General features: G+C 38.6%; 1 protein-coding gene across 1 annotated transcript; it reads right to left on the bottom strand.

Annotated features, from left to right (window-relative positions):
* Positions 1–8,211: 8,211 nt before the first annotated feature.
* Positions 8,212–11,931, bottom strand: LOC122668330 (ent-copalyl diphosphate synthase 1-like). Its single transcript, XM_043864914.1, has 4 exons — positions 10,953–11,931; positions 10,724–10,844; positions 9,433–9,545; positions 8,212–9,328 (listed from the first exon to the last, which is right to left on the bottom strand). Exons 1-4 carry the CDS (start codon positions 11,929–11,931, stop codon positions 8,217–8,219), a joined length of 2,325 nt encoding a protein of 774 aa, XP_043720849.1. The 3' UTR covers positions 8,212–8,216.
* Positions 11,932–13,589: the final 1,658 nt, after the last annotated feature.

Raw genomic sequence — 13,589 nt, 5'->3', positions numbered from 1 at the left:
ATGTTAAGTTGTCAGAATTAAAACCCAATCACCCTCCACCACAGTTAATAAAAATAAACAGCGATGCAACGCAAGAAACCATTGTGTCGCTATCGACTACCAAAATTTTGTTTCCCTTTCAAATAAAATGATCAGAATGAGAGAGCCAACAAAACATGCTGAGATGCAAACCCATTTGTTTTGTTGAAAAGCGCAAAATAACAAAATGGTGAAAGGATGATTGAGATATTGATAGTAGTGGGATCAAAGCACTTGGGGTGAAAAATGCCACCTATATGCATGGGAATGGAGTTGGGAGAAGTTTCATCCAACGGTGCAAGTTTGATTCTCAAAAAATATATATATATAGTAATAATAATAACGGTGCAAGTTTGATGCAAGACAAAAATTCTCTTTTTTTTCTTCTCGTTTTCAGCACCATTGGATGTCGTATCTTCCATGTGTTGAGCTCTCAGGCCTGCCAGATTAGTGCATTACAGAGGATTTTTTCCATGTGGAAAAGCATGTTGAGGATTGGTGTCTTGACTTCTGATAACTGGACTGCTCCTGTGTGGTTCACGCGTTGGATCCGCTTCGGACTATCATGAGATACGGAGGGGGTTCGGGGGCAGCAGTTCCCGAGGAAAATTTTTAAGGACTATATGGGTATTTCGATAAATTTTCTGTATAGGATTTCGCTATTACTATGTAGCGAAAGTTCTTTCTCTGTATCGAACAATTTGAGAAAGGTGTGAGGAACGAGCGACTGTAACCCTATTCTCCATCGATACTTAAACAAATCTTATCTCATAGTGGACATAGACAATCTTACCGAATCACGTAAATCCTTATGCGTATTGTGTGATTGTTGTTTGCATTTCCTTTCTTTCTTGCATCGTGTTAAGTTCTACAAAGCATATCTCCTCAATTTTTTTAGGTCTCTTTATTGCATTTGTTGGAGAGGGGTGGCGGGTCTAGAGGCAAGGCATGTGGCGAAGAATAGAACACATGCCTCCCAATCTCAAAATAAAGCTAAATTTGGTTGTGAACAAGCTATGGTTTCAACTTTCAGGTATAGGGATTTTATCCTATTAATGTATCCCACATGATCAATTAAGTCCACATTGACATAGAAGTAGAAGCAAATTATTGGTTTGGTTCGATTCGGTACGGTTTTTAACTCAAAACAGAACAAGTATGCTCTTTATTAGGGAATTTTGAGAGTCACACAAATTATGCAAACCCATTAAATTCTCTTAAAAATGAAATGACATCTTCGATCATTTCTTGTTCTTTTATGGGGTTGAACCGGGGCAAAGGAGAAGTGTTTGTGGTAAAAGTTTAAGGCAAGACTTCTCTGTCTCTCTCTCTCTTGAAGCTGTATTTTATTAGAGGAATTGGGAGAAGCAAAGGGGGAAAATCCCATATAAATGGATACTGAAATATTTAAATCTATAAAATTCTGATAAATCATCTCTCTTTTAGCTGAAATAGATTTCATTTAAATTCTAAAATACTGAGGCTCTCCTTGACATAATTTATAATTATATTTATGAGAATAAATTATAAATAATAATTATTTGGGGTCTTTTTGGTATCACTTTTCATTTTCATTATGGTTTATTTACAAAAAGTCATTAATAAAAATCATTTTTGATAAAAATGAAAAACTGGTTGGTAGATACTAGACATAAAAGAATATAGAATGAGAAATCATTTGGTAACTAATTATATGTAAATAATTTTCATAATATTTTTTAATTGGTGGGTAAAGAGATTCTCTCTTCACCCATCTTCTTCCCCAAATCAACTCTACAGAGAAAGGTCTGGTACTATAGCTGTGAAAATCATCTCCGCCATATCGAACAAGAAGCCTTGGGTTTGAGTTTTCTAACGGAATAGTTGTAGAAAAGAACCTTATGAATCCATTGTATAAGAGAATCTCTCTTAATGGAGAATGAAGTGATAGAAGAAGACAAAAAAGAATTACGTGGCTTGGTTTGATAGCCTACGTCCATGAAGGTAACAAATGATTTCACTCACTGAATATCTCTTGGGATACATTCTTATTTAATACAATATTTGATTCTCTATTAATGGAATGATTAGGTGTATTCATATCACCAGCCTTGTCACCATCGGTTGTTGAAGATTTCTTGACATTAGTGGGTTAAGATAATTTACACAAGCCACCTTGATTCTTATCAACACTGGTGGTGCCACCTTGATGCTTATCAATAGGGCAAGCTGGCGAGAGAGATTCCCTTATACATCGTAACCGGCCTTTGGCGGCCCCAGCTTGCTTGGATCTTCGTACGAGAACTTGTCCAATACAGGTGACCTTGGGGGAAGAGGGCTCCTGGGTTTCCATCGCTACAGCAGCATTCTTCTTTCTGATGAAGATAGGGCTCAAACGTGATCTTCCCTTGCTTCGACTCCCCATATTGTTTTTGAGAAACCTCGTTAATGGAGGTGGAAACTTATCTGCTCGACTTGGATTCGAGATGAGTTTTAATGAAGGCTGCATTTAATGCCCGAATCGAAGAACAAATCACAAAATTAAGAACTGGGACCTGAGAAGGAAACGGGGAAATACCAAAATGGAGAGATTCCGGAGAAGGTTGTCTTGCGGTTCTCAATCGACTTCTCCGTTTTGCAGCTTTTGTTATTGCACAGTAGGTCGGTGAGGCTCCTTGTGGAAAGAATAAGAAATCATAGGGCAACAACATATCTTTCTAATAATAAAACCAAATGACATTTTTACCCTCGATTTTGAGGGCTTAAGAGCATGTGCTCATTAAAGAGCGAAAAAATGAAAGAAAAACAAATTTTGGGGGTGTTTTCAATTATTTTGATGTTTTGTAAATAGAAATAAGGTCCATAAATTGTACCAAATTGTAAAAATTTTTGTCTCAGAAAATGAAAATGAAAAGTGATACCAAAGAGGACCTTGGTTGCTAATAAACATAATAGATTATATAATACCCCGAGGGGTTAGTTTAGTTGGCAAAAGACCAACTCCTCAAATAAGAGGTCATGAGTTCAAACACCTTGGGGCCTATCCCCATCCCCTATCCCCCCTATTAAAATAACATTAATTAGAAAAAATGCCATTTTGTATTTTATAATTATCACTATTTGACAACATTTTGGTAATTTTACTAAAACTGTAAATCAGAGTTTGAGCAACTTTCCTTGCTTACTTTGGATTAAGATATGGTCATTAAGATATATGTGAAATCTTCTATCACATGGACTAATTAGTGTACTACCAAATGAAAAATAGTGAAGCGTTATACTTCACTAGGCATAGTGACACCAGGAAGAAAACTCTTTTTTATAATATGTAACACTAATAAAATGCACATAAATGCAAGGGATGCATTTAGGAGCTTTTGGGTTTGGAATTTGTGCACAATGTTGCTATCCATTCAAATTCCCTTGAATTATAAAGAAACTAAGGGTGGCCAAAAGGGCTTACAAGTTGGGAGGATTTTCAAAATAATTGATAACATACTTTCTTTATCACAGTTCACTTACATTTGCTCAGCTTTTATTTTTTTATATTTTTTGGATTGTTATTGATCTAGCTCAGGCAGTAGTAGTTCACTTTGCTTTGATTCTAGGTTTAGGTTTTTGGGTCTCACTTATTTCCTCTTTGATTGATGGACGCTGTATAAGTGATGTAATGTTTTGTTTCTCTTCCACTCAAAAAAAAAATGTTTTGTTTCTCTTTGCTAAATTTTTCTCTACCAAAGAAATACTTCAGGGATCTTTTTAACTGTTTTCCAAGAAGAATATAATGGTTTTAGGAAAAGCTCATTGTACATAGCCATCACTGTTACATTTATTTTTTATTTTTTTTGGGTAACAAATAGTTGGAAAAACATGTTTTAACTAGGATGAATCGCCCGAATTAAGTCAAAATTTTGGAAAACTTGATCAATTGATCAAGAATCGTGTAGATTAAGTTAGAATAAAAAATAACAAGACTAGGTCATAAATTGTCCAAGTCAGATAAGACTTGGTATTTTTTCCCAATTCATGAAAAACTCAACGAGTTTAGTCATTTTTTTAAAAACCATAAAATCGGTTCACTTAGAAACTGAGTTGAATAAAATAGTACATCCATATTCTAAAATCATAAGAAACCTTCAACTCTTCGACTCCCTTCCCTTAATGGTATGCATAAACTCAAATTGCATTGATATGCAATTCCTTACTTTATCTGGTTTTTTCCATATATTTTTTTTTTGTTTTTTACTAATTTAGACATATTTATTGTATCAAAAAATTAAAAAAATGTGACTTACCCTAACCGAGTTTGACAAGATCGAGTCACTAGATTTTTCTAAAAGACGAATCAAATCAGAAAATCTGATTTTCCAACTATGTAAACAAATAGCCATAACTGCTACATAGACTAGTTAGTTGGCATTCTAATCTGTGGATAGAAAGGAAATACCTTAGCCCATTAACATATAGACTATATATACAGACCATCTTGGACTTCAAAGCTCTGGAAAGTGGGAGTGCAGCAATATTTGAAAAAGAACTCATTCCGTCCCTTCCATAGATGCAACATGGTGTGCACATTAGAGCTAGCTTTTAAATATCACCACTAAATAATTGAAACCAAAAATTAGGGAAAATTATGTTTACCATCCTTGTAGTTTGAAAAATTACACCAATTCCCTTCAAAATTATGCTTACCCTCTTTCAATGGGGAGATGAATGTAATTTTGAGGGGGATTAGTGTAATTTTTTTAAACTACAGGAAGATTTTTGCAATTTTCCTTAGAAATTAAGGGTGAGTCTCACCCTTAGTTTTGAGAGAGAAAAAAATGGGAAACAAACCATATTGCTTGAGAAAAAGAAGCACTCATAAAAGAGATGAGTCAGTCAAAGTCTCCTCAAACTCAATCTCTTCTTCCAAATAGTAGAAGGCATCGAAGGGGAAGAAGTCACCAAATTTTCCAAATCAAGAAGAGATTTATAAACAGACTTTGTTGAGAAGAATTTCCCAAGTGGATGAGAAATCCAAAGCAAAATGTCTGAACCTTGCATACCAGGCATATAAAGGCAAAGGAATATACAAAATAGAATGAGTAGCAAAAGAATCAGAATAATGAATGACGAAGTCCGCTTTGGTGATATTCTTTAATGGGAAAATGACACCTTCATTTAGGTGTATTTGAAACAAAACTTGACGCATTCTTTTAATTGGCCCTTGTTTTATTCGTCAAAGTTCTTTAAGTTAAAAATATATAAAAATGTTTTAAAATTAATATGAAACAGAAATATCATTATGTCAGTATCAAAGTTGTCATTGTCATACACATTTTCAAGTACACACGAAAAATGATAATATTTACATTTCATTGGAAAACTTTTAGTGTTAAGACTTTAAGGGCAAAAAGTTGAGGTTATAAATTATTGAACACCTGTTTTTTTTGGTGAATAAAAGGGTTGCCAATAGGAATTCCCTTCTTTAATATCATACACTTCGGTGATATTCTTAATATCATGAATGTGCGCCAGTTAGTATTGAGCGTGAATTAGTCCAAATACATAAAAAAAATCAGGGACAATCATGGCTTGTCTGGGCTGCGTTGAGCTTGACAGGGTTGGGCCTGGACTGAGATATCTCAACCCAACCTAGGGTTGGATTGAACTTGGGCTAAGCTAAGAGGATTCAGGGTTGGACTGTGTTATTAAAAAATCCAGCCCAACTCAGCCCCAGTTCACCCCTAAAAACAACCAATGACATGACTCACTAAACTTTCAGTCACTTTCTATATTCATTTCGAGCTAAAATTTTACTATAATGAAAAAGATATGTGGATTTTTACCATGTGGATTCTCATTGTGAGCCAAGTTGTGAAAGTTTAAACTTCAACTGGGAATAGTGATATTTATTAAAAATATAAATAAAAAATCTGCCACCATTCCTTTTAAACATTAATCAATGCCCGGAGGAGAGTGGGCCGCTTGACATTTGACAAAGAGGAAACCGACAGTACCCCACCAGAAGCACGTACAAAACTGTTGTTCATGCTTTCCATGCCTTTTCTATTTTTTCTCCCTTACTTTCCAATCACTTTTTTGAAAGTCCAAATTCTATTCAAGAAAGATAATTCTGTGTGGAAAGTGAACCGCTGAACCGTCACAATCGTCTTGTCTTTCCATGCGGATCGATTGCAAACCATAGACCTCACCCTTTTTAGTTAAGTGCATTCACTTTACTTGGCTTTCACTTCATTCTTGACTTAGGTGTCCCTTAGCTGTAAACCCCACCCCCATAAAATTATCTCCTTCAATGTCCTGTCCGATTCAATTCCCTACTGGTTGTAAGAGGAGTGTAGACCCCACTTGAGCAGAGTGCATGAGATGGAATGGGCCGAAGAGAAAATTATCAATTTTATATAAAATAATATTATAATAAAATATAATATATCACTTAGTCTTTATGTATAATATATTATATAACAAAATATGGGTGACATTTAAAGTATATAATATATATATATATATATATATATATATTTTATAGTATAACTTAAAATAGGGACCTCAACCCTAGTTCGACCTATCCCTGATTCAGGGCCAGAAATTTTCAGCCCTGACCCATCCTCAGGGCTAAATATCTCAGCCCAGGCCTTGTTCAGGCTTAGGGAAGGCCAGGGTGGGTTCGGGCCTACAGGATTAAACTTGCACCCCTAGTTAAAAGTGTATATCGGGATTTATAAAAAGGCAGCACATAGTTCATTTTCCTTAAATTTTAAATACTTTCTTTAGCAAAATAAACAAGGGCAAATTTGGGGAAAAGAAGCATGTACCCACCCTTGTACCGACTCCAATATATCCTTCTCACATAATAATCAATGGATCCCACACTAACACATAAACACATTCTCTCTCTCTCTTATTCTAACCATGTAGACCCATGCGGACCCAAAATATGGATGATACCATTCTCCATTCCCTCATTGGTGTAACATGTGGTCCTTGTAGGAAACCTTCTCCGGCAAATCATTATCATTCCCTATACTTTGCCCCACATTTACTCAAACTCCTTAATCAAACACTTATTTTCAAATTCCTTTAGAAAAGCGAAACTCCACCTCTCTTTCCCCCATATTAATTCCAAATCCTTAAATTAGTCACCCTTGGTCCTTCACCTCCCTTCCCTTTCTGCAACTAGCACACTTCCATCCTTTGCCCTTGTCCCTGCCCTGCTATCGCCCCTAAGGCCCCACCTCTGCCACCCACATCTCCCTCCCACGAACCCCACCCTCCTCTCTCTGCAACTCCCTGCACCCCGACCCCACCCCTGCAACTCTCCCCATCTAGGTGCCTAGATACTGCCATGGAAGCGGTAAAAAGAAGAGGTCAATATTGGATTCAACATAGAAAGGTAATGTGGAAAGGGGCTGACCATACATTCACAAGATATTTAGGGTGGAAAGTTGGGTCTTCCATATTCTGAGTTTCCAGAATCTCTCCTTTTTTGTTGAATAAAGCATCCACCTTCCCCCATTCATAGATGTTGATTTCTTTTCTTGCCGCTGTAGTTCATTTTATTTCCAGACCTTTTCTTTTAACACCTCAATCTTGGGGTTTTGTATCACCAACACCTTGTATTGCTTGTGTAGCTCAATAAGATATGGTTACTGATGAGTTTGCTAAATGGCGAAACAGTGAAGTGAATACTCTTGTCATGCTGATGGGGTAGTCGAGGTCCAAAAAGGGAACAAGACAAGCACCACTTTCAATAAGGTTGGATGGAACACCAATAAATTGAAGCTTAATCCAAAATTTGTTGTGAAAATGACATTTTAGTAAATTTAAATGAGTGCTGGAAGTGATTCCCTTAAAATGCTTGCCAAACACCATTTGTTTTTTTTTTTTCCCCCTGTCCTGGAAACGTTTTTTCTACTTCCTGTAAGTACTTTCTAATGAATCGAATTGTCACCACACACAACCTTAAAAAACCATTTTAATCCAAAAACTTCACTACAAGCATACAAAAACATAGGTAATATAAAGCAATCTAAATTAGGTTACATTAGATGTTATCAATCCCAAGTGAAGTAAAATATTTCATTCAGGAATATCCCCCTACGCATGCTCTCATTGGCCCCTATACTAGTGCAGACGCTACAAAACCAGACAACGATCTCCTGCCCTAAAGATATCTAGGGGAAGTGTCCTCTGTCCGGGGACATGAAATAGTGTCAAACAACCTTGTCAAAGAGAACTTTAACAATATGTTGATCAATGGTGGCACTGGTGCAATGGGCAGCATAATAGAAGCTTTTGGCGATGGTGAGGAACACTCGCTTGATCTCAGAATCAATGCCGTGGGAGCTCATGAGAACTAGTTGAACCAGCTCTTGCATGAGGGGTTCTATTGGGCTATCAGCAATACTTATACTATTGTTCATATCAAGGCCCTTGGAATTTATTAACGGACGAAGTTGGCAACATATTGTGCTGGTGAGATCAAGAAGACGCTGGTAATGGGGATGAGACGAGTGCTCTTTCAAGATTAAACGTCCCCCACACAGGTTTATCATCTGAACTAGGAACTCTCCTTCGCCTTCTCTTCCCTTTTGCAGCCAAATGTTCCAAGCGCATCGCAATTGATGTCCAATGTCTACGCCGTGCGCTACTAGAGTGTCCCGTGCGATACAGTCGAGGGTTGTATTGATTGCTTCCACGAGTCTCTTATCCATTTTCACAAACAGGTAGACTGCGTCCATAAGTACAGCAACTCTCACCCATGCTAGCCTCTCGCTTGCCCTCTCGGGTTCGAATATGCTTGCTGTTGCCACAAAATAGGCATGAAGCAGCTCTCTTCTCCCCACTCCAAGCTCATCAAGATTGCATTCCGCATACCATTTTTGAATGGTGGTAGTCCACTCCATCTGATGTAACGCTTGGCAATTGTTGAAATCTGACTTGGCAAGCTCTAGATAGTCATTGTTGTTAATCCAATACAACCTGCACAGTGTCTTTCCAATCCATACATCGTTGAATCCTCCATAGTGTTCGATGTAATATCTTGCTTCTACGCGAGGTAGGCTGGCGTACCATGGAATGTCCAGAACGTATTCTACCTCACCGGGCAAGTCCTTTGTTATTATCCATTTGTCGACAAGCTGTCCTGAAGCTTGTTTTATTCTAAGAAATTTGGATGAATAAGCCTTGGCTTCTTCTAGGATCTTCTCTCCGGGGAACAACACCTGAGAAGCCCTATACAGGTTAGACATTGCAGTAATGGATTGGCTCAATTGTCCGTAGTTTACGAAGAACTCGTCACCCTCCTTAAAATGCCCAAATGCACCTGAATTGAAGGAGAGGAGTAATGAGTTTGACACATTCAAATGGTTTCACTGGAATTAACTGTGGAGATGTTCTTGTTTGATCATAATTTATAAACATTGTCACCTGGTGAAATATCGTATCCATGTAACCTCAGAAGTCTGAATCCCATTGATGTACTGTCGACTTCGCAAACTCTTGAGCCTCTTGCCCAACCAACCCCTTTCTCAGTCCAATACCTGCCAAACATTTGCTAAGTACTGTTAAATTGGAGAAAGGCAACCCAGTGAAGGGTTGCTCAGTAAATATCGGTATCGGCTATATCGGTCAAATATATACCCCTTGTCTGTACTGTGTCATCGATATAATATCAACATGGTATCAAGATTGATCACTTATAAAATCGATACAGACAATATGATACCAATACCTCAAACCATGATTATGGTTAAAGAAAATCATAGTAACCCATCCTGCCTATCTATTAGAATGCTCAAAACAGCCAAGAAAAAGTAATATATGACTATTCTATGATGGGAGGTCCAGGTAATCTACAAACAGTATAGGAAAAGGATTTATGGGTAGGAGAAACAGTTTCAATTTGTACTCTTAAAACATTCAAATCCAATACCCACCGAATTATTACCAAAAAAAAAAAAAATCACACCGATTAGAATGCAAGGGCCTGATTTGATTTGGATGTTTATCCCCTCCAGTTCCCTATCTGTCCCAGCTCCCCAGTGTCTCTAACGAGGGGGCACAATAACCACCCTACCCCTGCTCGAACACTCCGCCTAGATGGTGTCCACCCCCTATTAGAAGCACTATGGAACTGAGCTAGACAGGAAACCGGCCGGAAGAGATAATTTTTCAATTTGATGTGTTCCCATAAACTCTAGGGCTTTTACTATTTTGATTAAGCTTGTAACAACTAGGGGTGTAAACGAATAGCCGAAATCCATTTCTGTTTCTGTGTCCGTATCTGTTTAGCATTATTCGAATCCATTTGAAAACTAAACGGATGCGGATACGGATAGGCTATAGCTATCCGAAAAGCCATATTTACATGTAAACGGATAAAATATTCGATATGTATCCGTGTCCGTATCCGTTTAGCACTATCCGAATCCGTCCGAAAGCTAATCGGATGCGGATGCGGATATAGCACTATCGGAGCCGAATCCGATCCGTTTACATCCCTAGTAACAACCTAGTTTTAGACTTAAAATGGAAAGAAGTATGCTGAAGGCTGCATGGCCCCTGTGCCAGCGCATGCATAGACATCTAATAGGAGGGGCGAGGTGGTCATTTTACAGTCCCATGTGTGGTCCCTGGGTCAGCGCAACATTCTTTTTCTCAAATTTATAATGCATATAGAAGAATTAAGGCAAGTTTTAGAGTAGAGTTATCATCATACCTATAAACATAATTGATGCATTCCTTGATTTCTGATTGGAAGTATCGAGAAATGCCAAGGCGTTCCAAGCGATCCACACCCCAAGTACGCTCGTACAAGTCTAGCGGATAGAAATTAGGGACTGAAGATCCAATAATAACATATAATTAAGAATATTTATTCGTTAGTCCAACAATACATGAAAAGTCCAAAACAGAATTTGCTACTTAGATTTGGAGAAATGCTTTACCTCCACCATTGAATTTTTCAGCTGTTTTCTTTAGATATTCTAAGCATCTTTCATCTTTAGTTTGCATGAGTGCAAAGGCAGTGGCTGCTGGAGAAGTCAAGAACGACCCATCTTTGCACTGCAGCTTGAGAAGCTTTTCCCAATCCAAATCATAACCAGCCATTCCTTCCAAGCTAAAGAGGATAATTGTGGGCACCCTATGCATCATATCCTTTGGTATGTTTGAGAATTTTCGATTTCTTTTGGCATATAACTCTTCTAAAAATGGAGTTCTATCTTTGAGAACTTGAATATCTTTCTTTCGAGCCATTTCCAAAAGAGAAGGGAATGAAAGCTCAAACCCTGAAAGCATTTGCTCTTCATTTTCACTTTCTAGCTTTGAAATGTTTTCCTCAATGAACACTATACCCTTATCCCATAATTCTTGACAAACATTCCATGATTTCAAAGCAATGACACAAGCTAAAGTGCTAAGAATCCGATCATAAGCAGAGAAGGTAAAAAAATCACCCCAAGATCCGTCGGGTAGTTGATTATCCATAACCCATTGTAGGGTAGAAGGGAACTGAGGAACACCACTTCCATTAATATCTTCCACTAGAGCAACCCATGCAGTATCGTAGGCTGAGATGCTTATCTCATTTTTACCATCCTCCATAGATCCCAACATTGATCTAATGGATTTGATCTTCTCATCTATCTCATTTGCGGCGGCGGTGGCGGTGGCGGTGGCGGCGGCGGCGGCGGCGGCGCAAACGTCAATAGCTGCTGATTCTCTATCACGTTGGTGGGTGAGACTATTACATATGACACTGCTTCTCGAGCAACGTAGAAGGCCGAAGTTGGCTTGGTTATCTCGTCCAAGTTTATTTCTTGCCGCTATAGAGCAAGTATGCAGGGAGAGTGGGGACCGTATAGGAGGAAGGTGGTACAGGAAAGCTGACGGAGTAAAGCATAGGAGGAAGGCAGCGGGAGACATTTTTCCCAGTGGCAGTGTGCACGGTGAATAGAGGAGAGAGGAGGCCGGGCTACTCGGGTTGGATTCCTATATAGATTCAACTAAGACAAGGTTAAGGTAGTATTTAAAAACAATTTGGATCGTCTACGGCGCAGCCCACCTGTCCTGCCTGTGCTACGCAGACACAGGGCCGCATGCAAAGACCGTCTTACTCCTGCCCGAGCGCCTTGTCCGAGTTGGGGTAAGGCGGTCTTTGCATGCGGCCCTATGCCTACGCAGCACAGGTAGGACGGGCAGTTGTGTCGTAGACACGAAAAGGGTTTTGCTTTGTAATGTAACAACCTTAGTTTTATTTTAAAAAAAATTTTTGGCAAAAGTTTTCATGCACGACACAATTCGACTCCTCTACTTCCGCCTGCCCCTACTGTCATGTGCGCCCCACACAAAAGCAAGGCGGAATGTACCGCCTTATCCCTGCCCGAGCAGGGGTAAGGCGGTATTTTCCGCCGCACTTGTGTGTGGGGGCACACGGCAGTATTAGGCAGGCGGAAGTGGAGGAGTCGGATCATGCATGTGCACGATCCGCATTAAAATAGATAAGCATAAATGTCTATCTGAATGACATAAACACCCCCTCTCCCGAGTTGAGGGGGCATTTGGTTCTCCTCCGGCCGTGGTGGGAGCTGGAGGATCTAGCCCAGCAAAAATAGTGGTGTTTGGGTCATTTCACAGGTAGGCCCCCCTATGTAATGACCAAAACCCCCTGTTTTTTGTTGGGCTGGAAACTCCGGCTCTCGCCACGGTTGGAGGAGAGCTAGGTCTGTTAAAGGGAGAATCTCCAGTGTACAAATACCTTCCCCCCACCCCCCACCCCCCACCCCTTTTTTCGAAGTATGTACCATGTGTAGTTATACTAAGAGTGTGATTATTCTGAATTTATCTTTCTTTGCACGGCAGAGAAGCTCTATTTGTTCTATAAAGGCAAAAATATTAGTATTTAAAATGGGAGAGTGTCAACTAATACGTTAGTGTGGAGCCAAACATTAAGGTTGACCCATTGTGATCTATCTAAGCAGTCGCAGGTTCGAGTTAGTAATAGTCTCTTGGCAAATTTGGGGTAAGATTGTGTATATAATGATCCTTCTGAGACCTTGTAATGACGGGAGTCTCATGCAGTGAGTACGCTATTCTTTACAAATTGTAGTGTAAAAAAAAGGTATCAACCACATGGGATATAGAGAAAGTAACGTAACAAATTAAGAACCCTTTGACCTCCGAGGAGCCTGCATTCTACTACCAAAGCACCAACCTACTGCACTAGTAATAACATGCATGGTTGCATTGTGAATATTCTTTCAAAACAAGGTAATTATTCATGTAACAATGGATTTTTACCCAAAAAATAAAAAAAAAAAAAATTCATGTAACAATGGATCGAAGATGATGTTTTTAAAAATAAAAACATTAAAAAAAAAAAAAAAGAGCATCCTATTGCATAAGGCTTCTGCTACTATAAGAACATGCAAATGTGCACGGCCAAGCATGAAAGTTTTTCTCTTAAAATATTCCTAAAATTATTGAATAAAAATTAAATATCACGAATGTTCGGGAATATATTTGTCTTGCTGATTCCAATTTTTAATATTCCGATGAATTGGAATGATCGTTTATGATCAATT

Source organism: Telopea speciosissima, chromosome 7 (genome assembly GCF_018873765.1).
Source record: "Telopea speciosissima isolate NSW1024214 ecotype Mountain lineage chromosome 7, Tspe_v1, whole genome shotgun sequence".
NCBI lineage: Eukaryota > Viridiplantae > Streptophyta > Magnoliopsida > Proteales > Proteaceae > Telopea > Telopea speciosissima.
The sequence above is the reverse complement of the archived record's forward strand: the minus strand, read 5'-3'. Positions and strand labels throughout refer to the sequence as shown.

What these genes read in the sequence shown, in the direction of transcription:
- LOC122668330 (XM_043864914.1), bottom strand. Translation starts at nt 11,931, where the DNA reads ATGTCTCCCGCTGCCTTCCTCCTATGCTTTACTCCGTCAGCTTTCCTG. An exon ending in TGAAAAATTCAATGGTGGAG is followed by an intron (nt 10,845 to 10,952) that starts GTAAAGCATTTC and finishes TTGGATCTTCAG; the next exon opens with TCCCTAATTTCTATCCGCTA. An exon ending in TGGATACGATATTTCACCAG is followed by an intron (nt 9,329 to 9,432) that starts GTGACAATGTTT and finishes CCTTCAATTCAG; the next exon opens with GTGCATTTGGGCATTTTAAG.